The following is a 25443-nucleotide window of genomic DNA, read 5'->3' on the forward strand; positions in this document are numbered from 1 at the left end:
ACTGAATATGTTGATCAATTTTTCAAAAACGAGTTCTTCAAGTTACCTTCCGAAATCCATATTAGCTCCTAAATTAACCTAACCTGATTTTCAAAACTGCTGAGCAATCTCAACTCTCACTTGAAATCAGTGCTTAGCACTTCTGAAAATCAGGTTGAACTGATTCAGTAAGATAATTTTAGGAACACATTCTGGAAAATCTTGGCCATTATTAGTAAAGAAAGAGAATGTGATGAAAAAGCTCCGGAAATAAGAAAACGTTTTTAACAGTGTCAATGTTACTTTATGATAAGGTGCTTTATTTGGAATAGACAGGAGAGTAGCTCTGTGCCCTTTCTAAATAGCATGCAACACATTTATAGATCTTGTGCAGAATTTGAAATCAGTACTCAGGACAGATACTGCAATGTATTTTTAGGAGCATTGCTTGAACAGCCACAAGTGCAAGAACTAGAATGTACAAAAAACAGAATAATTAATTAAGATAAAAGCTAGAAACCTATATTCCCTAAACAACAACAAAAAAGTGTGTGTGTGTGGGGGGGAGTATCTTTGAACCATAGCTATTTGGTTTATAGATGTTAATTTTTAGGTAGGTATACTAAGTAATTTGTAATCTTCATGAACCAGAGCTATTTGTTTCACGCAGAGCACAAAGTCAGCAAGCCTCTTGAACTGTTTCTAATCTCTATTCAATTTATGGCATTTTGAAACTCTGCTGCTGCACATTTATCTGCAAAGTTTCTAAGTGGCATGAAACAACTTATTTCATTTATGTGTTTATAAACTCTGAATTATAGGTCCTATTCAGAACTCTGCTCAGACAAAATTAAAGGGAGTAAGAACCCTTTAAGAGTGCAGCTTAATACCAATCAAACAAAATTTTAAAAGTGGACATTGTTTGGGATGTATGATATAATCCTAAAAACAAACAGAAGAATAGTAAATAAGAACATTAATTGCTCATTTTAAAGTTGTTACTTACCAAATTTTTTTTAGATTCATCATTCTATGGAAAGTATAATATGATTGTCAGACCCATAACAGTTCTGAAATGAATGCCAAGCTCCAAAACAAAAGATTACTTATTATGATTTAAAATCACAAAGTACAAACCTTTGTGCATTCAGTCTCATTAAAAGGGGGGCAGACAACACTAGATCCCAGTATCATAGCACCTACAGCAGTCTTTGCACACTCATATTTGGTGCAATTGGAGACCCAGGTGCTTCCCTCCTACAAATACAAAACAAAAATACCAGAACAGACAGCAAGTTACAGCAGCACTGACACTAGAATATTGTTTAGTTATAAAGGTGTTATTTCCACATGTAGCCACTAAGATAGTGGACAGACCCTGGACTCTATTCCTCGCCAATGCACCAGCCGGAAGGAAAAGAGCTTGCACCAGAAAAGGGGCTGGTGCAATTTACTTCCCTGTGAATCAGAATGGAAACTGAATTATGACTCAGAATCAGTAAGAGTCATAGAGTTTAAGGCCAGAAGGGATCACCAGATCATCTACACTGATGACCTGTAGATCACATGCCACCAAAATCACCTAGCACCTTCACATGAAACCCAGCCACCAAAATTAGACCAAAGCATTATAGTCCATAGGAAGAGAACAGGAGGGACCAAGATGCTCCAGTGCCTGGGGCTCCTGCAATGGCAGGGAATTGATTATGTCAGATATACATAGATAATCTCAGTAAGTGATTCACACTCCAAACCGCAGAGGAAAATGAAAATACCTCAAGGTCACTGACTATCTGACCTGTGGGAAAATTCCATCCAAATCCCACATATGGCCATCAGTTGGACCTTGAGCATGTGAGCATGAACCAGCCAGCTAAGCATGTGAGAGACAGACTGTTCAGTGCCATTTCAGAGCGTTGGCCCACCCCGTCCAGTGTCCCATCTCCAACCATTTCTGATGCTTCAGAGGAAGGAGACTAAAAACAAAAACAAAACAAAAAACCCAAACCCAGAATACACTGGGAAAAGGTGAAATCCCTTCCTGATTTCCTGCAGGTGACCATGAAGGATGAACTATAGGAACATATGAATATTAATCTTCTTAATAATTATTAATTTTTCATTTATATCACACCTGTGATCCCAAAATTCTTTACAACTTCTCCAAAAAGTATAAAGTACAGGAATCACCAATACCAATCACTGGAAGGCAGCCACTGTTTTGTGTTCTGAGCCTCTACCAAAAACCATAATAGTAGCCATTCACCCAATCCTCTCTTTACAACTCATGTTGGCAAGTTTGCCATATACGTATGCTTAAGTGTTTGAACAAGAGCTTCCCTGACATCAATAATATTTCCAGTGTCTCTTAGGGAGCCTGATTTTCAGGTGTGCTGAGCACCCACAATTCCCTTTAACTTCAGCTGACGTTGTGGGTGCTCTGCACTCCTGAAAATTGGGTGCCAACGGCTAGCTCCACAAAGGCACTTGGGCTTTGCAATGCTAACTTTTAGGCACACTGCCACCCAGTGTAGTCAAGTGCCTAAGTCCAAGTTTGAGGGAGGCACCTATCTAAACCTGGGATTCACAGCTGTGAACTCTCTCCTAGAATTAAGTGACTAGGCCAGGTCAGCCTTTTTTCATGAAAAACCAAAGAGAATGACCCCATTATAGCCAATAGCCCAGTGATTAGGGCACTTGCATGGATGTGGGAGACCTATTTGCAACCCCCTGCTGCAGAGCAGAACTTGAATTTTGAGTCTCCTATATCGGAGGTAAGTGCCCTAGCCACCAAGCAACTGGGCATTCTTGGCGGAGGGGCTTGCACGATCTCCTGTTCAAATTGTTCCACTTTGTATAAAACACTAAAGGAGGCATCTGAACTTGGGTCTCACACATCCCAGAGAAGTGGCCTACCCACTAGGCTTCAGAGTCACTCTCACTTTTTGTTTCTCTGGCCAAAGGAATCTTTGCATTCTTAGAATGCCTACTTGATCGTGCCCCACAGACAAGAGGGGGTAAAGCCTAGTTTGAGAATCTCACCAGGGCTTAGCCATGAGCTATATTGTCAAGCTGTTCAGCAGTGGCAGGACGTAGGCAGTTTTGCAAATGCACAGTGGTGATAACTTAGGCACCTAGGGAACTCTACTGGAAAATGTCAGGTGCCTAGGGAATTTAGGTGCCTACAGCATTAGGCAGCAGTCAAGCAGGGATTCTAATGACTCACTGATGCTTAAATGTTGGACTTGTATGCCTATCTGCCAATTTAGGCAATTTATGGATTTAGCCCCAAGTGTTTAGTTCAACTTCTCTCCTATATTTGCTGGCTGAAGACAGACAGCCATGTGGAGACAGCTATATTGAATACCACAACTGTCCACATTGACAGACCAAAAGTAGGAATGTGAGAAATGATAATACAAGAACCAGCCAGAAGATGTCAGTTAGATACTTGAATAAAGTCATATGTGCTACTGATACTGTTATTTCCTCCAGTGTCCAGAGGCACTTACTTCATGTACAGATAGTGTTCCATTTTCAGTATAGAAAGCACAAGACACATTTTGGCAGGTTCCACAACAAACATGATGACTGGAAGAAGGAATGTATATTTGATGCTGTTAAAAAGAAAAAAAATTAAATGAACTTTTTTTTTTAACATATAGGTCACTAATTATAAGTTAGTGTGGGGGTTTCCTTGTCTGTGTTCTCTCTCAATAGAGATGGTCCCAAGTCACAAAGTTTGGATGTGTATCGACATCCAAATTCTCCAAAATGTTAGGCAGGGATATGATCTGGTGTTTTGATTTAGGCCTATCTCTATTTCTGAGAGGTTATATAAACTTTGAATTTTATTTTATGATGAACCATATGATCTTTGCCTGTTCCTCAAATCTTTCTATATTCTTAGTTAAAAGAATGAAATCCATTTTGACCATTAACTATGACATACCAAAATGAACAAACAATATAGGAGATCTATTTTGGTGAGATATATTTACTTTTTATGATACACATTTATAACATAAGATTGCAAGAATGAAGACAAGTGGCTAAGAAAGAAAGCTGGGAATCAAATCTAAGAGAAAATGTTTCATTTATTAAAAGAGTAAAGAAGTGACACCATGGAAGAGGAATCCCATTCCACAAGGAAAAGGGAAAGTGTCCCCATGGCATATTGTCATTTTTACTTAAATTTGTGCAATGTGTGACCACTGCAGCCTCTGGAAGTATGAATAATAATTCAAAAGCATCAAACTTAGAGAATTTTAATATTTACAAAAATCATCTTCTTCCACTTCCTACAAAAGAAACCACAAAAGAAATTCAACCCACTCAGGCAACCTCCCTCAAGCAAAAGCCTAAGCAACTCAATAAGCTTTACAATGTGCCTTGGAGGGGGGTTGTCAAAACAGCTAGAAAAGTGAACCCAAAGCGGACATCTCTCCATCGAGAATATTCTGTGTTCCAAGAGGAGTAGCACAGAACTCACAGCCCATTGAGAAGGTGGACTAAGGTGGTATTAAGTCACCTTTGCATCCTTCCAATCCTGAGCTGCTCTAAGACCCCAGCATAATTTATGCAGTCCTGGAGGCCAGTTTAAGTTACAGCTTCCTCCCAGGGACATTCTATGGTTTTCAGAACTGCCCAAAATCTCCACAGTCCTATGTGCTGTGGCCCTGCACTCGACACACTCCTCTTGCTCCTAGCCTGCCTCCTGGCACACCCGCTGCACACCCGGGCTTATGAAGGGGTCCCTGGAAAGCAGCTTTACAAGGGAATTCTTCCTGACTGGATACTTGGCTTTTTAGGACCCTTTTGCACTTTTCCAGTCCCTTCATCTGGCCTAAAGGGGCTGGAACCGGGGTGAGGATCTTACCCTTTGTTTCTAAGATAGCTAAGGCCATGTCTGCACTTACCAGGGATTGATGCTGCTGTGATCGATGCAGTGGAGGTTGATTTAGAGGGTCTAGTGAAGACCCACTAAATTGACCGCAGAGTGCTCTCCGGTCAACTCCGGTACTCCACCAGAATGAGAAGATTAAGGTAAGTTGATGGGAGGGCGTCTCCCATTGACGCAGCGCAGTCTAGACACCGCAGGAAGTTGACCTAAGCTACGTCAACATCAGCTACATTATTCATGTAGCTGGAGCAGCGTAACTTAGGTTGACTTACCGCAGTAGTGTAGACAAGGCCTAAGACTCAAACTTTAAAAGTTCTTCATATCGTGGCAGTATTAATTGTTGACTTTTTATTGGCAATTACAGTAGATCAACATCTATAATTTCCATAAGAAGCAAACTGGTTAGCTATATGTTAACCATAGGATACACATATGCCTTACTAAAGAAGCATCACTAAATAATTGGGCAACAGTTTCCTTCCTATATAAGCTGAAGTTTCTGAGTGGTCTTCAAGAATAGCCCCATGCAGAGTGCACTGGAAAAGTCTGTCTTATGTCCCAAATGACATAATGTTCAAATATGAGAAAATGTAGTCAGAGGAATGGTTTAAAATTCTTTAGCAGAAATAAGCTAGTGTCTACATTTAAGAGGTTAAATACTTCACAACTAAGGGCTGTCTATGCAGCACCACGGTCCAGACCGCAGGGTGTGATTTGTAGAGCACTCTAAGTGCCCATGTAGACCCTACTGGCAGGGACTAAAAGATACCTAGTTCACATTAATGTAGTCCCTGACCTTTTAGTTCATGTCAGCAGAGTCTACATGGGGCAGTTTAAAGGGCTCTGCAAATCACAGCCCCATAGTCCAGACTGCAGCACCATGTAGACAAGCCCTAAGAGAAGACCCCTAACCAAAACCCCAGATCTGAATGCTCCTTGAACTTTCAGAAAGCGGATAGGGATCAATATCCATTTCTGAAATTTTGCAGTTCAGGTCCGTTTCTACTTACAACTTGCAAGCAATTTGCAGCCTAACTGTTAGCCAGATTCCCCAATATTAATCTATATTTCTCCTCAGACCTGCACTTTCATTTACTATTCAATTTCCTGAACACTAGAGAAGGCAAAGTATATCTGCTGTGTGCTGTACAGTAGGCAATGAAATTTCTTATCTGTCTTGTTTGTCATATACTTTGGAGTGAAGACTTAAATTGAATGTAAATATCATTCCCACTGAACTGGAACCCAAGTGGCGAATACTGTATCAAAGTTACTACTTCTCTAGTTTCTTGTGCTGTCTTCACACACAGCCTGCTAAAATATGCATATATTTCTTACCTGCTGCTTATAACTTTTTGCCATGCAACTATTATTTTTAAACAACAGACTTGCAATTTGAAAAAAACTCTTTGTTCCTGGCAACTTCTGAACTTCAAAATGAAAAATGTGTTTATAAAACTTAAATTAAAAAAACCTCACTAAAGCAATATTTGTCATAGGCCACCACCCAACAAACACAAGGGTATTGCCATTTAGTCAAGTTCTTATTATTCCATTTGCTGGATAGATGTATTGTTAAGCCTCCTCTATTCAATTTTCATAATTTGTAATTAGGACATTTTTGTTCACAAATTACATCAGAATGGCATTTTAAAAACACTCACAGCATCACATTGTTGGGAACAGTTCACAACTGTAAAATCCATGGCATGATATCCTGTGCTGTGATCTTTTTCTTGTAAACACTTTACTGTGTAACAAAGATTTTCATCCAAATACTGAATCATAGATTGTCCAGGATTCAGCAAAGTTACTTCTTGGAATACACATACATCATCCTTTTCTGATAATAATAATAATAATAATGATGAAAAGAAGAAGTGGGTCATTAGGATAATGTTTTCAATTAAGCAAATTATCAGACTCTCATTCAAATAACTAGGACAAGATCCAGCACTTTGTGACAATTTTGAAGTTTACTACTGCAAGTAGGCATTGTTCAAAGTAAGCCCCTTGACTTCCCATCCTGGGGACAAATTCTATGTTCCTTTACCTCCAGTGCAATCCCTACTTTGATAGAGTTCTATGGAGACAAAAATCAGTGCTGAATTTGCCCTCTGCACTTTTAAATATGCTGCATTCAGATGTGTATATACCTCTACCCAGATATAACGTTGTCCTCGGGAGCCAAAAAAATCTTACCGCGTTATAGGTGAAACCGCGTTATATCAAACTTGCTTTGATCCACCTGAGCGCACAGCCACACACATCACCACCACCACCCGCCCCTCCCCAGAGCACTGCTTTACAGCATTATATCTGAATTCGTGTTATATTAGGTCGCGTTATATCGGGGTAGAGGTGTATTTAGTTGTGGGAGAGCTTCCTAGGCAGGAGGCAATGTGCTCTTCCCAAGTATGTGGTGCACTGCTCAGGACATACAGGGAAAAGAAAAAGTCACTGGGTTGGATTTTAAGCAACAGCCTGCAACTTTATTCACTTACAGCTGGATAGGGGTGGTATACACCCATCCATCTCACACATCAGGCATTTAGCTGGGTCCAGTGCAAGATTACAGGGCTCCTACCACATAACCAAGAACCCAGGGTAGACCCTTCAATCTACCTCCTCTCATCCTCACCTCCTATCTTACAAACTGAGCAGAGTACCAACACAGGGACCTTGGTCTGCAAAGATTTCAGGCCTCCCCTTCTTACAGGCACAAGGTCCACCAGCAAAAATCCCAGGTCTCATTTGCCTCTGGGATGTAGCCCTTTTAGCTTTTATCCATACTGGATACTAGCTGCAAGCTGAGACAAACTGTAAATTCCTATATTATCCTTTAATAATTATCAGACTTCCAAATGCCATTCTTCTTCATCCCAACTGCAGGTCCACAATGCTGTGAGGAAGGCAAAAAACAAACCAGATCTCTGCCACTTTGGCTCAACAGGAAAAAAAATTCCTCCCATATCCCATAGCCAGGCGATCAGTCACACCCGTAGCAGCCTGGAAACACAGCTCCCTATCTATGCTACAGGAAGGAAGGGCAGAGCAGCTGAACAGGCAAGGGGGCTCCTGAAGGCTGAGGAAAAGTTTAAATTATTTTAGGGAGGGGCACAGGAGCCGATCAGCTCTCACTCTTCTCTCCTGGCTAACCAATGGGATACAACAAACTGGGGCCCAGGTCTGGCATTTTGGGGCATGTTCTCCCCACCTTCCCCCTCTCTTCCAGGAGCAATGCATTCCTTTTTCTGGTCCAACCAATTATGTCCCTCCTAACCCACTGAGATGGGTGAGGGGGCATTTCTCAGGCATGGGCTCTCCCCCCTTAATCTCCCTTCTGGGAACAATGTATTCTACTGGCAGCCTGACCAAACATTTCTCCCCCAAGTCCCTCCGCCCCAAGACGGTTGGGGGGAGGGAGAAGAGATTTTTCCCACTCATCAATCCAATATTTGGGGCTGGTAGCTCAGTATCAGCACATACATGAAAGATTTGTGTCCACGTTTTACACTTGATTTGGAATTTAATTGTTAAACTGGATGGGATGGGGACTTGCCTAGTATTTGGAAGGAAAAGAAACCTTACAACATAACATCGCTTAAAAAAAAACAACCCTTGAAAAGCTATAAAATGTACAACTACATAATGTCAATAATACTCCTGGCCTGTAGCTGAAATAAGTCTTCATATTTTTGCATTTCTCTAATATTTAACACTGTGCTAATCTAATGATACATATCTTTAGTCTGCAAATCACAAAAATGTAGCCTTTCACCAATTAAATGTCTATCTTTAGAATTAACATTGAGACATTATACACTGTAGATATAAAGTCACTTTAGCGTTTCCATTTTAGAAGGCCAGTAATGGCCCATTGCTGCATTGCTTGTGTGCTTTTGTTTAGTAAAACAAAAATTAATAAGGTTAAAAAGAAAAAAAATTACCACAGATGTACTGCATGCATCCACAAGCACTATAAATGCTGTCGTCTATTTTTTGAACCTCTCCCTGTGTAGTAAGAAACAGTTTCATAGTCAAATACATCAAATACAATTTATATGGCTTACAAGAGACACCTTTCTCTTAAAACATACAAAACTACTGCCACTCCAGCCTAAGATTTGAGAAAGAGAAAATCACAATCCATTACAATAGACAGTATGGTTGCCAAATGTATTACTGTTAACAACAGCTAAGTGGTACACTTCCTTTTGGTGTGAATATAATGACAGTGTAGCTGATTATCAGTTTGAATTAATACTGACCTGAAGAAGAACTTTGTTTAGCTTGAAACTTGCCTCTTTCACCAACAGAAGTTGGTTTGATAAAATAATATTACCTTACCCACCTTGTCTCAGTTTTAATTAGTTTATTTTTTTAAAAAAATCTGTATTTCCTTTATTTTGGATATATTTTCAAGTGATAAATCCTGGTTATTTTAATAATAAAGGTATATCTAGTCATAAAATACCACTGACAGCTCTGAAACCTCCTCCATGACTTTAGTGTATTGTCAAAATTCTGTACCACCGTATATCTCTTGCAAATGATTCAGAATTTGGCCTGTTATGATCTATATTACATTTCTTGCATTATATCCACATTACATGTTCCTCATATGTAGAGCCCTGCACGGATACAAAATTTATATCCGCGGATGCGGATATCTGTGGATATAAAGCAGATATCCACAGAGCTGCAGGATTCTACCAGGAATGGCAGCAGCAAAGGTTGCAGCATGTTCAGTATCCACTTCCAGGAACCAGTGCCCTGCCTGGGCAGCTCCTCCAGCATGGCTGTACTGGCCAGCCCTGCCCACTGGGGCAGGCACCAAGCTCGTTGGCAGCTGTCACTGGTCACGCTAGTGTGTACAAGCGGCTCGCATGCTCCTGGACACACGCACGACCAGGGATGGCTGCCATAGATATCTGCATCTGTGGATATAAATTTGGTATCCATGCAGGGCTCTATTCATATGGGGGAGGGAATGTGATGGGAAAATATGCCTTTCATCACAGTGATAGTTCAGAGTTACATCATTCGTTATCATGCATTTTCCAGATTATAGCACCTATTTTGTTTAAAACAAAATAGAAAATGAGAGAAGAGGACAGTATATCTAAACTCTCATACTTACAAAGGTCAAAGATATTTAATAACTTTCATAGGAAGCATATATTAGTAACAAAACAAGCCAACATTCCTCTAGAAACAAAGCATGTTCATAAAGTTGATTTCTTTCAATAACAAAAATTAATTTTGTAACTGGTAAAATTTTGAGCATGTTGATCCTAGTCAGTATTGAACAAAGTAAGATTACATTTTCTTCCCTTCAGTTAGGTCTGCTTAAAAAACACAAAATCAAGCTTCTCCAGTGGATTGATGGTAGCAACACAGGATCTAAAATAGGGGGTTACAAGCTGGATTTGGAAGATAGGAGACAGTGTTTCAATACCTCCCCATTTTATAATCCATGTACTGGCAAATATATGACAGGCAGTATTGGTAGCCCCAATCCCATAACCTATGATGACAAACTCAAGGAAGGGACAGAAACAATAATGCATAAAAAGAAAGAGGGGGGAAAAATACTGGATGTTATTAAGTAACATCTAAAGAAAATTTTCTTACCACTGTACAGGTTGGTATAGTAAAATTTTCACAGCTACATTCTGAGAAGACAGCAACAAAAATGTATCAGTCAAAAGATATTAACTTTTATTAATAAAGTAACTAGTAGAAGAATGAAAAATAGTTACCACAGTGCCAGCCTGGACAACACTGTCCAGGTACTTTCTCCTTCACAAGTTGCATGTCAGTTGTGCAGTTCAGAAGAGGCACTGAACAAAGGTTCTCATCACAAACTAAATGGGGGGAAATGACATGGCTCAACATATTTTCAGCTCATATTTCCTTTTATAAACTATTCTAACAACATTGAAGATTTTTCATAGAATTTTGTTATTATGATTTAATATTTGTTAAGGTCCAACAGCATTCTTGACACTGTACAAGGGACAAATAGAGAGACAGGCCAAGATTTCCAAAAGTTAGCGATTTTGGTTATCTCAATTTTTGATGCCCAACTTGAATCACCTTAAAGGGTTTTACATTTTCAAAGTCTGCTGAACATGAATCATCTAAAAATCTTGCTCCATGAAAGTGACTCAAGTTGGGCACCCAGCAATTGAGGTACACAAAATCACTAGTAGTTACAGGAGTGCTCTAGCTGTATATCTGTAAACAGTTGCTAGATAAGGTGTCAGTAGATGCTGGCTGACTAGAGGCACCGAGTCACTTCAGCAATGGTAGTGAACAACATTTCACTCCTTGTTGCAATGCTAATGCATGGGGATACCAGTGAAAACCGAAACTTCTTCAGAGCCTATTAAGGACAAACTGTGAAAGGGATGCTAGAATGCTGTAATAACTTAGGACATTATACAATACTGAACACTTTATAATACTATATTTTTAACATTTGAGTAAATTCAACTTTAGATGGAAAGTGTTGAATCAGCTGAAAAAAAACCCACAGCATATAATGTTTACCAGATACAGTAAAACCTTTAAATTAAAAACAGCTAAACTTACCACAATGGTAACGAGGACAACAGGAATGCATGGTGCTAAGATCTACTGTGAGAATTTCCCCTTCATTACATAAAGGAACAGGCTCAATGCAAGATTCACAAACTAAAGTTAAAAAGAATAAACCAAATACAAAGTTTAAAATACATCATCAGAAAGTTGTTACATATGAGTTTTATTCTACCCATGTACTTCTACTGTGCCTGCCTACCTGCCAGCAAGCCACCTGGGTATCTAAGAAACTTTTATTGACTAACACGTTCAAACAAAATAGATAATTGAAAGTAATGATACAGTAATGGATGTATCTATAACTTTGTCTGGTGTTGAGATTTATGCTCAGACTGTTGCTACATGGACTGAAAAAATGACTGTCAGTGGGCAATAATAATGAAGCTGCAGATTGAAGGCAAAGGTCACATAATTCTATAAATGAAATATGTCCAAATATTTTCAGACAAGCCCAATTTCTGTACTTGTGTATAAAATGGCATCACACATTCTTTAGTGTGCAGTTCAGCAGTAATATTTAAAAAAGTAACCTAGCAATAAAGGCCCTAAATTGCAAAACAATACATGCAAGTGGACACTTATAGCCAAGTGTCTGCCCAGGCCAATCCTGTGACAGCATTCTCAGACAACCTTATCAAGTATGCAACTAGAGACCTGTCTTTTTTTATTTGTAGATAACCTAATAACAGTGGTTCTCAACCTGTGGTCCAAGTATCCCTGGGGGGTCTGCAGATACATCTAAGGGGTCCACAAAAGACAGACTGAAAACTGACTGAACAGAATTCACCTATATATACACACACAGACAATAGATTTCCAAAGGGGTCTGGCACCACCATTCAAAATTTTCTAGGGGTCCTCAAATGAAAAGGTTGAGAACCACTGCGCTATAATATCCTGTCTACCAACAAGAAAGCTAGAATAGTAAAGGCTTCTTACCACACAGATAAGAGAAACAACAAGGATCTTCCTGTTTTGCTTCAACAATAAATTGGTCTTCTCTGCACTCCGGACGGGGAGCATTGGGACATGCTAAGGGATCACATTCTACATAAAAGACATGTCAGTATCTCTAATAAAAAGTCACATGAGTAATCCTACAATAGAAAAGGGTATTTTCCTTAACTTCTTTTTTTTTTTTCATTTTCTCTTCTCTTATCTAAACAAAACTAAACTGATTGTAAATCAGAACTGACAAAAAGAACAAATACAAAAAAAAATAAACCTTAGGGAACAGAGCAGAAACAACCTGAAGAAGAGAGTAGAAACATTTCTCAGAAGTTATTTATGGTGATCTGTTAATACAGGCAGAATCGTCGTCTGGTACAATTACCCCAGATAATGAAGGGATGGAAAAAATGCTTTTAATCTTGTCTCCATATATCACTTACCACACTGGTATTGTGGACAGCAGGAAAGGGTGCTATAGCCTACCATCAATTTTTCACCATTTTTGCATGTTGGAATAATAGCCTCACACAAAGTCATGTTACATTCTGAAAAAAAAATATGGCATATGCAAATATTCACATGTGTAGTAATGTGAATAGAGATTACATTGGTTGATAACTGGCAAGTGGTTACAGGTAGCTATCTAGAGAGTGAAAATGCCAGTTCAGCTATCCCATTTGCCCTCTATTTCCACAAAAATATTTCATTAAGACATTAAAAAAAAGCATCTTATGACTAATGTATCAGATACTAGACCCATGCTTCTTTTGGTAAGAAACATGGACAGACAGAAAGCTAGCATCTGGTCATCAACTGACACCAAGCTTCTTTCTGGGAAAACAGTAACATGCATGATTCACTTAGAAGAAGCAGTAGTGCAAACGTAGAATCATGAAGATTCTAACAAGGCATTCTACTGTGCTGGCAGCTCACTGATGGAAATAGAAAATAAAATAGTTAGCTACATAAGATGAAGAACAGTATTGTCATTAAGTCAGAGGACACGGGATCAAGGAAATTTGGATTCAGTTCCTGGCTCTGCCAAAGTCTTCCTTGGGCAAGTCTCTCTGTCTCAGCTCCCACATGCAAAACTGTGGTCAGTCATAACATTTCCTTTGTCTCACCCTATGACTTGTCTATTTAGATTTTAAACTCTTCAGGGCAGGGACTGTGGACTACTCTGTGTACATAATAAACCTAGCACTAGCGGACAGCAATCTGTGTTTGGGCCTATCGCCAGTACTGTTATCAATAATACCATTATTTATTATTTGCACAATAGAATACATAATGTGCAACAACTAGGGAGATTTACCTTAGGGTTTGCCTACGTGAACATTTATACCATGGCAAGCTGGGGTGTGAATCTATCCCACACTAGCCTGCTGCAGTCTAACTGTCCATGTGCACTCTGCTGACACATGTTAACAGCTTGTAAAGCACTTTGCTCTAGTCCTCTTTGGACTCGCTCAAAGAGCATTAACAAACTGTTAACATGCATCAAAAGGGTCCACACAGGTAGTTACACTACGGCAGGCTAATACAGAGTAGATTCACACTCCAGCTTGCTGTGGTTAATTGTTCATGCAGACGCGTCCATACTCTTCTATTTAAAAGCTCAGCATTGACCCTAAGTGTGAGGACTATTCTATCATATCCCTTACAAGATAGGAATAATCCGCAAACTGTTTAGAAAAGTTTGGCCTATGTAAAATTAGCCTAAACTATGTCTACACTAGCACTTTTGTCGTTAAAACTTTTGTCGGCCGGGGTATGAAAAAACACACCCCTGACTGACATAAGTTACACCCAGAGAAGTGCTGGTGTGGACAGCGCTATGTCAGTGGGGGATACTCTCACACCGAGTTAGCTACCATCGCTCATTGGAGGTGGTTTAATTATGCCGACAGGAGAGCTCTTGCCCATCAGCAGAGAATGGCTACAAAGGAGACCTTACAGCAGTGCAGCTGCAGTGGTACAGCTGGGCTGGTGTAAGGTCTCTAGTGTAGACATAGCCTTAGAAACCTGAGTCCCATTTTCAAAAGCGACTCAGACAATTCGGAGCTTAAATCCCATTGATTTTCTGAGAGACTTCGGTCCTACATGCCTACAGGTGTGCCTACAACTAAACATGTTTGGGCTTGCGCTAGAGACCAAGCTCTGGGACTCCACGAGGGGGGAGGGTCCCATAGCTCAGGGTCCAGCCTGAGCCCAAATGTCTATACTGCAATTTTACAGTCCCACAGCCTCAGCCCCATGAGCCCAAGCCAGCTGATGCAGGCCAGCCACTGATGTTTAGTTGCAGTGTAGACATATCATAAGTCACTTTTGAAAATAGGGTTTTCACTCTTAAGTCAATTAGGCATTTTTGAAAGTTTTACCCTGAATCCTGCCTGCAAATCAATCCATGTCAATAAATGTTTAAACACCTCCTTAGCACTCTTGTTATGGAAAATATGTTTGGCTGCATACGTACCGCAAACTTTCTTTGGACAGCAAGCCCTCTCTTCAATGACGTTAATGATAACTTCACCTTCCCGCTCACAGACTGATAGTGGGTCTTCACTGCATTCAGGTTCTATAGCAATAACACTTCCATTTTCCAAACAGTTATACATACAACACCCTTTAATGGACCCATTCCAAACCTCTCCAGCAGAACGAGGCTGTCCTTCATTATCTGTACATGCTAAGGAAGAAAAACATTACATCCTTCAGACATGTTATTTGTACTAGTCTGGAATAAATCTGCTAAATACATGTCAGCTGGAAAGCCTCATGGCATGAAAGGATATGCAATATTTTATCAAGTATTTAACTGAAAGGTCTGCATTGTTTTCTAAAACATGACAGAGTCTGATTCATTGAAAATTACTAATTGAATTAATCTATTCTATTAACAGAAATTCTAGGTGGTATAGAATGCCAGCTCCACTGAATGGTATGATAGCTGATGTGCATAACACCAGAGTTCAAGTTTCTGCACATACTTCCTCTTTGCTTCTGGGATAAATTCAAGGAGTCAGTGACTAACTTTACAGCCTTGAATTGTCTGGGTCCCAGTTACATCAGAAGTTACCTCTCTAATGATACCTCCTTGTATGCAGTGTAGTTATAGCTGTGTCAGTCCCAGGATACTAGAGACACAAGGTGGGTGAGGTAATATCTTTTATTTGTGACTCGAAAGCTTGTCTCCTCTCACCAACAGAAGTTGGTGCAATGAAAGATATTACCTCACTCAGCTTGTCTCTCTGATACCTCCTCGTGTCATTTAGGTCCTCTAAGAAGCATTTGCTGTCATAACCTAGATTTGAATGACCTGACTCTTTCTACCGCATGCTCACAGAGCCAAAAAGCCGTGTAAGTGTCCAACCTCACTTACTTTCTTGAATCTATTTATAACTCAAAAACAATACCACAAGATAAACTTCAGCCTAAGCTTCCTACCCGTGACTGGCATTCAAAACCATTTGATCCAAATAGACACTGCCATTCACTTTACACATTGGCTGTTTTGTGGGAGAATTAAATTTAACATAACTGCAGTCATTTTGTGTATCCAGACACTATTAGCTGAAAACCAAATACCATATAATTAAAAATAATTGTTAGGACTTTGAAAGGCAAGGCCAAATAGCTGCATGATTGCAATTTTGCTAATTAGAATGGGAGGATGTGACAGAAAGTTAACAGACCATGAAAATGGAGGGGAGTATGTAACTAGCCAACCTTGATTTTAAGTGCCCCTAACATATGTTTTGTTGTTGTTAAAACTACAAATACTAAAAATGTTTTGCTAATAAAAAATGAGGAATTTGCTAAAGCTAAAAAAAATTGGTGACCCACTCGGGGTAACTATAAGTTATGTGCACTATTTAAATGAGTTATAAAAATTTAAGTACAAAAATACACTCTGGAACAGTTCAAGGAAGCTTTTCTTTGAGCAAAGACTGACATCTCCCTAAACAGGTGGACAAAAGGAGAGCCCCTGAAAGCCTGGCTATTGATCACTGGAAACCATCTCAAACTTTGGGTAACTATAATCTGGGATGCTCTAAACCTGTATATGCATCTGTATATGTGCCTGAGACTCAGTAAAGGAGCAGCTTTCAGTGAAATCACTCTTGTTTGTACCAATCATTTATCAGACAGAGGAGCTGTGTCCCCATTGATTTGTTCCTGACACTGCCTAAAAAAACAGATTAAGTTACCACAGTTTTGAGTTCTAAAAAACCCAGGTAATGGAGCTAATTATATCCATTTTCCAGTATGACTCAATGGTAATTAGTCTGAATGTTAACACAGGATTATAACTAAAGCTGTCAAGGAGGATTCCAGTATTTCTAAATTTAGTTTTGTTTCAACTCAGAACAAAAGCCAAACATTTTTTAAATTCTTCGACTCTGGGGCAGTCTACTTGGTGGAGTGCCCTGGAGCTGCAGACCCCAGAAGCCGGGACTGCCAAAAAGCCATTAGCCTAGAACCTAATCCCCCCCAGAACAAGTTGGCAGGAACAGCTGGTGGCCCAAAAGCACCCCCAAATTACAAACTTCTTGAACAAGGGTGGACACAAAGCCACTCAATATAGAGGACAGGAACCATTCCTTGTTTTCCTTCCTGGGTGCACTAAGAGAGGGAACAAGTTGTAGAAACACAGAAAGAACATCCTACTGCAATGGCCCTTCGACCAACAATCGGGATTGCACCAAGGACCTCCACAGCTGAAAGAATGAATTTCTACAGCTTGAGCTAAAGAGCCAAGCTCCTTACCTGGGGCTATAACAGATTCACATTCTCTGGTGACTGGGCAAAGATAGGGTACATAACTTACTATGAGATGTCAATATAACCCACCAGTTAGTGGGTTATAGTAACATACCTACTTAAACACTCTGCTCAGCTTTACTTACCACATTTTTCTTCAGGTATGCAGAGGTCAGAGTCTGTTCTATGGAGAATAGTTCCATTTTTACATACACAGTCTTCTCTTAAATAGGAGCACGGGGATTCTTCATAGAACCATTTATTTAGGCATGTTTTGGCTGCACAGGGTTGCACACAAGGCTGGTATTCCTTGCCATCAGGACAAGCCAGAGCTACAAGTCACACACACAGAGGAAATAAAGTATTGCTTTCATTTTCTTATTTTCAAATATGTAGTAAGAGCAAAGTTTTTATATAATAAAAAGTATATTTTTTACATTTTTAGCAATATAAATTACAAAATTATGCTTTAGGAATACACATGACTAATTCAGTCAAGATTAGAATTAAATTATAACATATGTAATGAAAGGCATAACTTTAGAGTTTTAAGAAATGTTACTATGATTTAACAAGGCTGTGATTGAAAGGGCAAATCTTCTAGCAATAATATGTAAAAAAAAAATTGCTGGCTAGTATACAAGACACAGAAATGTTGCAGTGATAGGAAATTATGTTTGGAGATAGAGTAGCTATTATTTACTTACAACAGTAATCTGGTGTCCTCCACCTAATACAGATATTATGTTTGTTGCACAAAGCCACATATGCAGAAAGTGCATCACATTCATAATTCCAAAAGTAGGTATTGTTGATCCACATCTTCTCACAAAAGTCTTGTGGTGAAACCTAGAATTACATTTTAATTGAGATTTAATGAGAACAGCTTTTTGTAATCAAAGTTGCTAATTAATTACAAGAAATATTACCACTGTAAGGGAAAAGAATCATCAGGAACCCCTGACTGACAGGAAGTCAATACCTTTTCTGTTTCTGATGACTATTTCTATGATTTCTGCACTCTCCCTACATTTGTGTGCTCACTACTGGGCAGTTTTGTTACCGATCCTTCTTGACTTTTTGAATTTTGTTTCATTTAACTTCTATGAAGCACACAGTATATTCTATTCTCTCTGGCTCTGCCACTTTCATGTGCACATGAGAGAATAAACTTCATTCTGGCTGGCCAAGCATTCATGGCTTTGACACATTGTTAAACATTAATGCAGCTCAGAAATGGAGCACACAGATTCAATAAATCGGTGCTCCTGACAGCTCTGTGAGGAGTGGTGTTCAGAACCCAATGGGTTTGTCACATATTTTGACTACCCAACCTACCTCTGAACTTCTAGAAGCTGATGACATCAAAGTGTACGAAGCAAAGACTATCCCCACCTTTTCCCTCCTGCTGCCAAATTGCTTTCCACACCTCCCTCCTCTCTTGCCCCTGTCAGGTTTCTTCAGATGACACTTAATAAAATGTCACTCAATTTTTCTCCTCAGCCCACTCTTTCAATCAGAGTTCCCTCCATTTTATCCCTTCAGATAGGAGCATGGGAAGAGATAGGAAACGTCTCCGGAGCTCAAAGGAAGGGGTTGAGCTGCCCATGATGCTGCTCACAGTTGGCTGATCTACAGTCAAGGAGATTTACAGGGAAGGGCAGAGAAGGACAGAACAAACCACAGAGGAGGAGAGGCAAGAACAAAAATAAAACCAGGAATTGGAATTTGACCTTTGGTCCTACTCTGAGAAAGCACCAGATGTGAAAGAAGTCTCTCGCACCAGAGGGGAGTGAGTTGTAAAGTGCTCTAAAGTATAGACCCCACTGATGTGCTCTAAAAGTATGCATTAATGTATTCCTGTTTCATGGGGTCTACATGGGGCCATAAGTGACACATGGGGTGGGGGGGGAAATGCAGCGTTACATGCCCCCCCAGATTTCTTCCAAGCACGGCTGAGGGGGATGAGCCTGGAAAAGGCACCAGCATTGAGCTCTCCCACTGACCCCCACTAGGTGGCACCAAGAGCAGGGATTTGAGACCCAGCTGGTAGCCGCTGCAGTTACTACTGCTCAACAGTGGATGCAGCCTGGGGTGCGTGTGGGAGGATGCAGAAGGCAGCTCCGGGCAGTGTGGGAGGGGAGAGGCAGTAGGGTCCTAGGGCACTGGGAATGTTGGGGTGGGGAGCCCGGAGCGGCAGTGGGGGCCAGGAGGAATACAAGTGCAGATCCACTGAAACTGTGACAATGGATATTGTGTTTCATTTTTTTCTAAAGGCCTTAATCCAACAGAGTACCTAAGTGTGCTTAAATCCAAGGATTTGAGCAGTTCTCTTGATTTCCGTAGGACTACTCACATGCTTATAATTGAGCATATGCTAAAGAGTTTGCTGGATTGGCGCCTTAATGTCAAAATATATTATAATAAATAAGAAGAACTGGAAAGTCACACTTGTATCTTGTAATCTTAACAACAAAAGTGGGTCAGTTGTGACATTTCAATCCAAATTCAAGTTCCTAAACTTCAGATACAAACCCAAGCCACTTCACAAAAGTGTTGGGATTTGGAGTTCTGAATTGGTCAATCACATAAATAAACCTGAGCTGTGAATCAAAGAATTGTAGGACTGGAAAGGACCTCAAGAGGTCATCTAGCCCAGTCACCTGCACTCATGGCAGGACTAAGTATTAACTAGATCCTGACAGGTGTTTGTGTTTTAAAAATCTCCAGTGACGGAGATTCCACAACCTCCTTGGGCAATTTATTCCAATGCTTAACTACCCTGACAGTTAGGAAGTTTTTCCTAATATCCAGCCTAAACTGCCTTTGTCGCAATTTAAACCCATTGCTTCTTGTCTTATCCTCAGATTAAGGAGAACAATTTTTCTTTCTCCTCCTTGAAACTAACTTTTATGTAGTTGAAAACTGTAATTACCCTCTCAGTCTTCTCTTCTCCAGACCAAACAAACACATTTTTTCTATCTTTCCTTATAGGGCATGTTTTTCTAGATCTTTAATAATTTTTGTTGCTCTTCTCTGGACTTTCTCCAATTTGTCCAGAAGACACATCATAGCTACCAGGAGGGTTAGCATGAGATTTCTGGTATTTGTGATGCCTAAGATATCCAAAGTCTTCCTGTAAACCCAGAAGAGAGAGTAGACTCAAATAGAGAGGAAAAATAATTTTATATGGTTAAATTAGAAGGGATTCCTGACAATAATTATTGGGTGCTGATATTATCACAAGAGCTCTAAAAGATCATATCAATGGATTGGTTTGAAAATATCTCTGTTCCTCAAATTGATAGAATATGCCAGAGCAATCCAAAGCTGCTTCATGTGTAGCTCTCTTTTAGAACAATCTCCATCAGCTATTACATATTATTGTAAAACATGACATCAAAAGTAGCTCTAGAAATCAAAACTCCTTTGTCTCTTGAATGCCTGCCCTGAACTGCTGCATATCACCAGAACCTTTAAATTGTGCCTTCCCTCCTCCCCCCAGAGGCGAAAGTAAGCCAGTCTGGTTCGGGTACCAGCAAGAGCCGGTACACAGCCAACCGTACTGGCAGGGGGCAGCTTTCCCATCGGGCAACTTAAAAGGGCCCTGGGCTCCCAGCAGCGGCTGAAGCCCCTGGTCCTTTAAATTGCCACCAGAGCCCCACTGCTGGAGCCCTCGGGTAGTGGTGGCTGGGAGCCCAGGGCTCCGGCGGCAATTTAAAGGGCACGCGGCTCCCGGCAGCAGCCGGAGCCCCAGGCCCTTTAAATCGCCGCCAGCGCCCCAGGGCTCCCGGCCGCTGCCACAGCTACAACTACAATGGGGCTCCGGTGGCGATTTAAAGAACCTGGGGCTCCTGGCCACCACCACAGCTAATGCTACCACGTGGTTCTGGTGGTGATTTAAAGGGCCCGGGGCTCCCGGCCGCTGCTACTGAAGCCAGAGCCCCGAGCCCTTTAAATCACCACTGGAGCCGCAGGGTAGCATTTAAAGGCCCCACCCTTCTGCCTGAGGCCCCACCCCTTCTACCCAAGGGACCCCTGCCTGCTCAGGACCTCAGTCCTGCATACCGGTAAGTCCCTTAAGTTACTTTCACCCCTGCCTCCCCACCATCAGCAGTTACCAGTCACCTCTGCATGGAGCAGTTAGAGAGCAGCACTTCAGAGTGCTTTACAATTTACATCCCTCTGGTGCACCATCTAGGCAAGCCCTTGGGAGTGGGCAAGGTTGTAAAGTCATATTTCATCTCCTCAAAACTTCTTATTTCTCTTCCCTTGCAAACTATGCCTAACCTGCCTGCATTGTACCATCTAGTGGCAGCTGATGTACTGAACTATGTCATTACTAGAAGTACTGAAAATAAACACCATCTTTAAGGACATCATAAGTATAGGATTCAGAGTGGTAGTCGTGTTAGTCGGTATCAGCAAAAAGAATGAAGGGTACTTGTGGCACCTTAGAGACTAACAAATTCATTTGAGCATTACCTACAAGTATAGGAGTGACTAGGCTAATGTCTATTTGACTCAGATGGTTCTGTAAGTCAGAACTGGATGCTATTACTTTCAATAGAACCATTAGGCCTTCAATCTGAGCAACATGCTTCTTGATCATGTACTAAACATTACCCTTTCTGAACAATACTTCAGTATTAGGCTGATGCTGTGGAATCTCTGCCTTTTATATGTTCTTTTCAAGTATGACATGGTACTTCCAGGAGTGACATGGTAGTCCACACATTCACAGCTTGTCTTTGCTGTATTGTTAGCTCACGTTAGTACACTCAAGTTACTCCATTCGAGCCAGGCTACTTCCAGTGAGAGTAATCATGCTGAAGCAACACAGGCTCCTGATGAGTTGTTGGGTTTCAGAGCGGTAGCTGTGTTAGTCTGTATCAGCAAAAACAACGAGGAGTCCTTGTGGCACCTTAGAGACTAACAAATTTATTTGGGCATAAGCTTTCGTGGGCTATAACCCACTTCATCAGATGCCTGGAGTGAAAAATTCAGTAGGCAGGTATAAATATACAGCACATGAAAAGGTGGGAGTTTCATTCCCAAGTGGGGGATCAGTGCTAATTAGGCCAATTCAGTTAGGGTGGATGTGGCCCATTTCCAACAGTTGACAAGAAGGGGTGAATATCAACAGAGAGATAATTATATTTTGTAATGACTCAGCCACTACCAGCCTTTATTCAGGCCTAATTTGATGGTGTCAAGTTTGCAAATTAATTCTAGTTCTGCAGTTTCTCGTTGAAGTCTGTGTTTGAGGTTTTTCTGTTGAAGAATGGCTACTTTTAAGTCTGTTATTGAGTGTCAAGGGAGACTGAAGTGTTCTCCTATTGGTTTTTGAATGTTACAATTCTTGATGTCTGATTTGTGTCCATTTATTCTTAGTAAGGCAACTCCCATCTTTTCATGTGCTATACATTTATACCTGCCTACTGAATTCTTCACTCCATTCTTTTGATGAAGTGGGTTATAGCACACAGAAGCTTATGCCCAAATAAATTTGTTAGTCTATAAAGGTACCACAAGGACTCCTCATTGTTTTTGATGAGTTGGTTGTAAATTGAGCTGCAATATCTCACTGCATTACTAGCTCAAGCTTCAGCAGCACTTCATCTTCAACACATCCTCATCTACCCCCCACCCCCGAGGCTGGCTAGCTAGAGTTTAAAGCACCACCAATTAGCTCAAGCTAGAGATGTGTGTGGATGGACAGGAGTTGGATTAGGGGCAAAACCTGAGGTACAGCTCAAGCTAACAATGCAGTGAAGACAAGCTCTCAGAGAGCTGCAGACCAAGAGACCATGTGAGGTTACCCATGAGCAACATGGAGGAGAAATTAATTCAGTCAGTATCTTGGCTAAACATTGGAAGCCAGTGAAACATAAAAATAAATATTATACATTATATTATAAATTTAATTAATTTAGACTTGGAACTGCTTATTTCTTTGTACTTACTTTTTTGTGACATGGGACAAAAACTCTTCTGTTTAACAGCTCCATACAGTAAGTGCAGTTATCTTCAGTACAATTTCTTACTGGCCTCCTAGTTGCTACATCAACTGATTTCTCAATTTCCCAACTTTTAATAAATGCTTCAGTTTCTTCCATATTTGTAATTATAGTCCTATTTTGCATTTTGAGGTCATCAACTGGGTCTCCATTGCACACACCTTAAAACAGTGCATCATATTTAGTGAATAAATATAGAACATCTATTCTTCAATTAAAGAAAAGTACAAATGATAAGGTAATGTTAACTTTGGATCAGATCAGTTTGTAAACAAGTTTATTTGCAATAGTCTATTGAATTTGCAAAAGTTAGAATTTCCTAAATATGGTTTTAATTTTTATTGAGTACACTGCCACATCAATAATATTTTTGTTAGACAGACGGCTTATACAGTTCAATTAAAAACTTTCTCAGACATGGATTAACCAAACTGATACTACAATATGTCACAGGCAGAATGGCCAACTCACTCAGATTGTTCCAGATTCTGGCACTCTTACGCATATTGAGTAGGACCTAATTCCACAAGTTCTATTATAAATTTAAATAAGAGTGCTTATGCAAATAACAGCTCACTGTGACAGACTGCAATATCCTGGACAAACCTTCTTGAATTAAGTTTAACATCTTTGGAGTTCATTATATTAAAAATGCAAATATGTACTATTGTGGGATTGTATGGAATTTTTTTTTAGCAGGAAAATAGGATCAATGCAATCTCTGGGAGATATGAGGAACTTCAAAGCATAGTTTAGGACAATGCATATAAAGTGGATTTTCTAGGAAATAGTTGGGGGTGAAGGGAATGCAAATACCCACTTCAGATCCACGCTTTTGAAGCTACGCACTGGGGAGAGAAACCAATTGTTGCCAATTACCTGCCCCTGGCAATCCCAGGTCAAAGACCCTTAAACTGTATAAAGGGTGAACTAAACAGATCACGAGTGCGCTAGTTCGGAAATGAGGCTCTTATGAACTTGTCACCACAAGGGACCCCTTTGGGAAGGTTTCAAGACTCACTTGCCAGAACCCATATTGAAGATGGTGGGGAAAGAATCTCTGGTAAGATTATTAACATGTGTATAGGTTTTTTTATTGTTTTAATACTTTTTTTGTAGTGCTTTTACACTAAGAATAAACTAGGCTTGCATAGGAAGTGCTCTGTGGTAACTTATAACTGTGGACAGTACACTGTTAACCCTATAAATAGAAAGTAAGCAGGCTTGCTTAGGCAGTGTCTCTTGCTGGGAATAATGAAGGGTACTGTTCAGCCTGAAGATACCCTGGTCAGAAGGGAGACAGATGGGTGTCTCCATCCAAGAGAGGCAACGGCCAGGTAGTCCAAAAGCCTGAGAATGGGAGCTCTTGCTGAACCACTAAGGGGAAACACAGGTGCCCTGAACTGAGGAACTCACCATGGGCAGGAAAGAGCTCATAATCTGGCACATTATTTGGATTTATCTCAACATTTCTAAATGCTAGAAGTTATCAAAAGTAATTTAAAAAAACTGAATAAATTGCCTTCTTTACCACAAATACTTGTGTTACTTGATTTCTCAGTGCAGAAAGATGCATCTAACATATTTTAAAAATTAATGTTCACTATTCTCTTATGAATTTGATATTGTACGGAGAGACAACAGATGTAATTTCCATACTCAAAGACAGGTATTTAGAAATCACTGAAATACCTTCCTATAAATATATATTATACAAAGTCAACAATAAAATGGTAGAATTTGAATCTTTATGGATTGAGTTTGATTTAGCAAATAAGTAAACTACACCCAAGGTGACATTGAATATTTTTGATTGGGGAATGGCCAGCTGGGGTTCCTACGTCTTTTTATTATTTTCTAATTTCTTTGTTTCCTTTTCTTCCCAGGCCATAGAGCACTTTTTAATTTCCTCTTGAGTGATAATGGATTTTTAATTTGTGTTTACGTGTTTTTAAAGTCCTGGTAGACGTGATTTGTGTCTTGAGATATTCCTGATATGTCTGGATGAAAAACAAATTTGTTATTATGGTGCAATTAAAGTAGCTGGATGATTTCATTATCAAACTCTACAAATTTTGCTTCATACAATTTAAACACCAAAGTTTCATTTAAAATGTGATGTAACATGCATGAACGGGTCTGTGTCTGGGTCCAGCTCCAAGTCCAAGTCGCCCCCCACACACACACCTGCCTAAGAGAGTCTGGGAAGGAGTTTGG

At 40.1% G+C, this 25443-nt stretch overlaps 1 protein-coding gene across 1 annotated transcript in view; it reads right to left on the reverse strand.

Annotated features, from left to right (window-relative positions):
* The window catches only part of OTOGL (otogelin like), a 136919-nt gene that overhangs the window by 10306 nt on the left and 101170 nt on the right, over positions 1-25443 (reverse strand). The window contains 13 exon segments of the mRNA XM_043507385.1: positions 1117-1236; positions 3492-3596; positions 6547-6725; positions 8833-8896; positions 10520-10560; positions 10648-10752; positions 11483-11584; positions 12431-12538; positions 12883-12987; positions 14919-15131; positions 17353-17538; positions 17914-18055; positions 23173-23387. Coding sequence (XP_043363320.1) covers positions 1117-1236; positions 3492-3596; positions 6547-6725; positions 8833-8896; positions 10520-10560; positions 10648-10752; positions 11483-11584; positions 12431-12538; positions 12883-12987; positions 14919-15131; positions 17353-17538; positions 17914-18055; positions 23173-23387 — 1685 coding nt within the window.

This window comes from Dermochelys coriacea, chromosome 1 (assembly GCF_009764565.3).
Source record: "Dermochelys coriacea isolate rDerCor1 chromosome 1, rDerCor1.pri.v4, whole genome shotgun sequence".
NCBI lineage: Eukaryota > Metazoa > Chordata > Testudines > Dermochelyidae > Dermochelys > Dermochelys coriacea.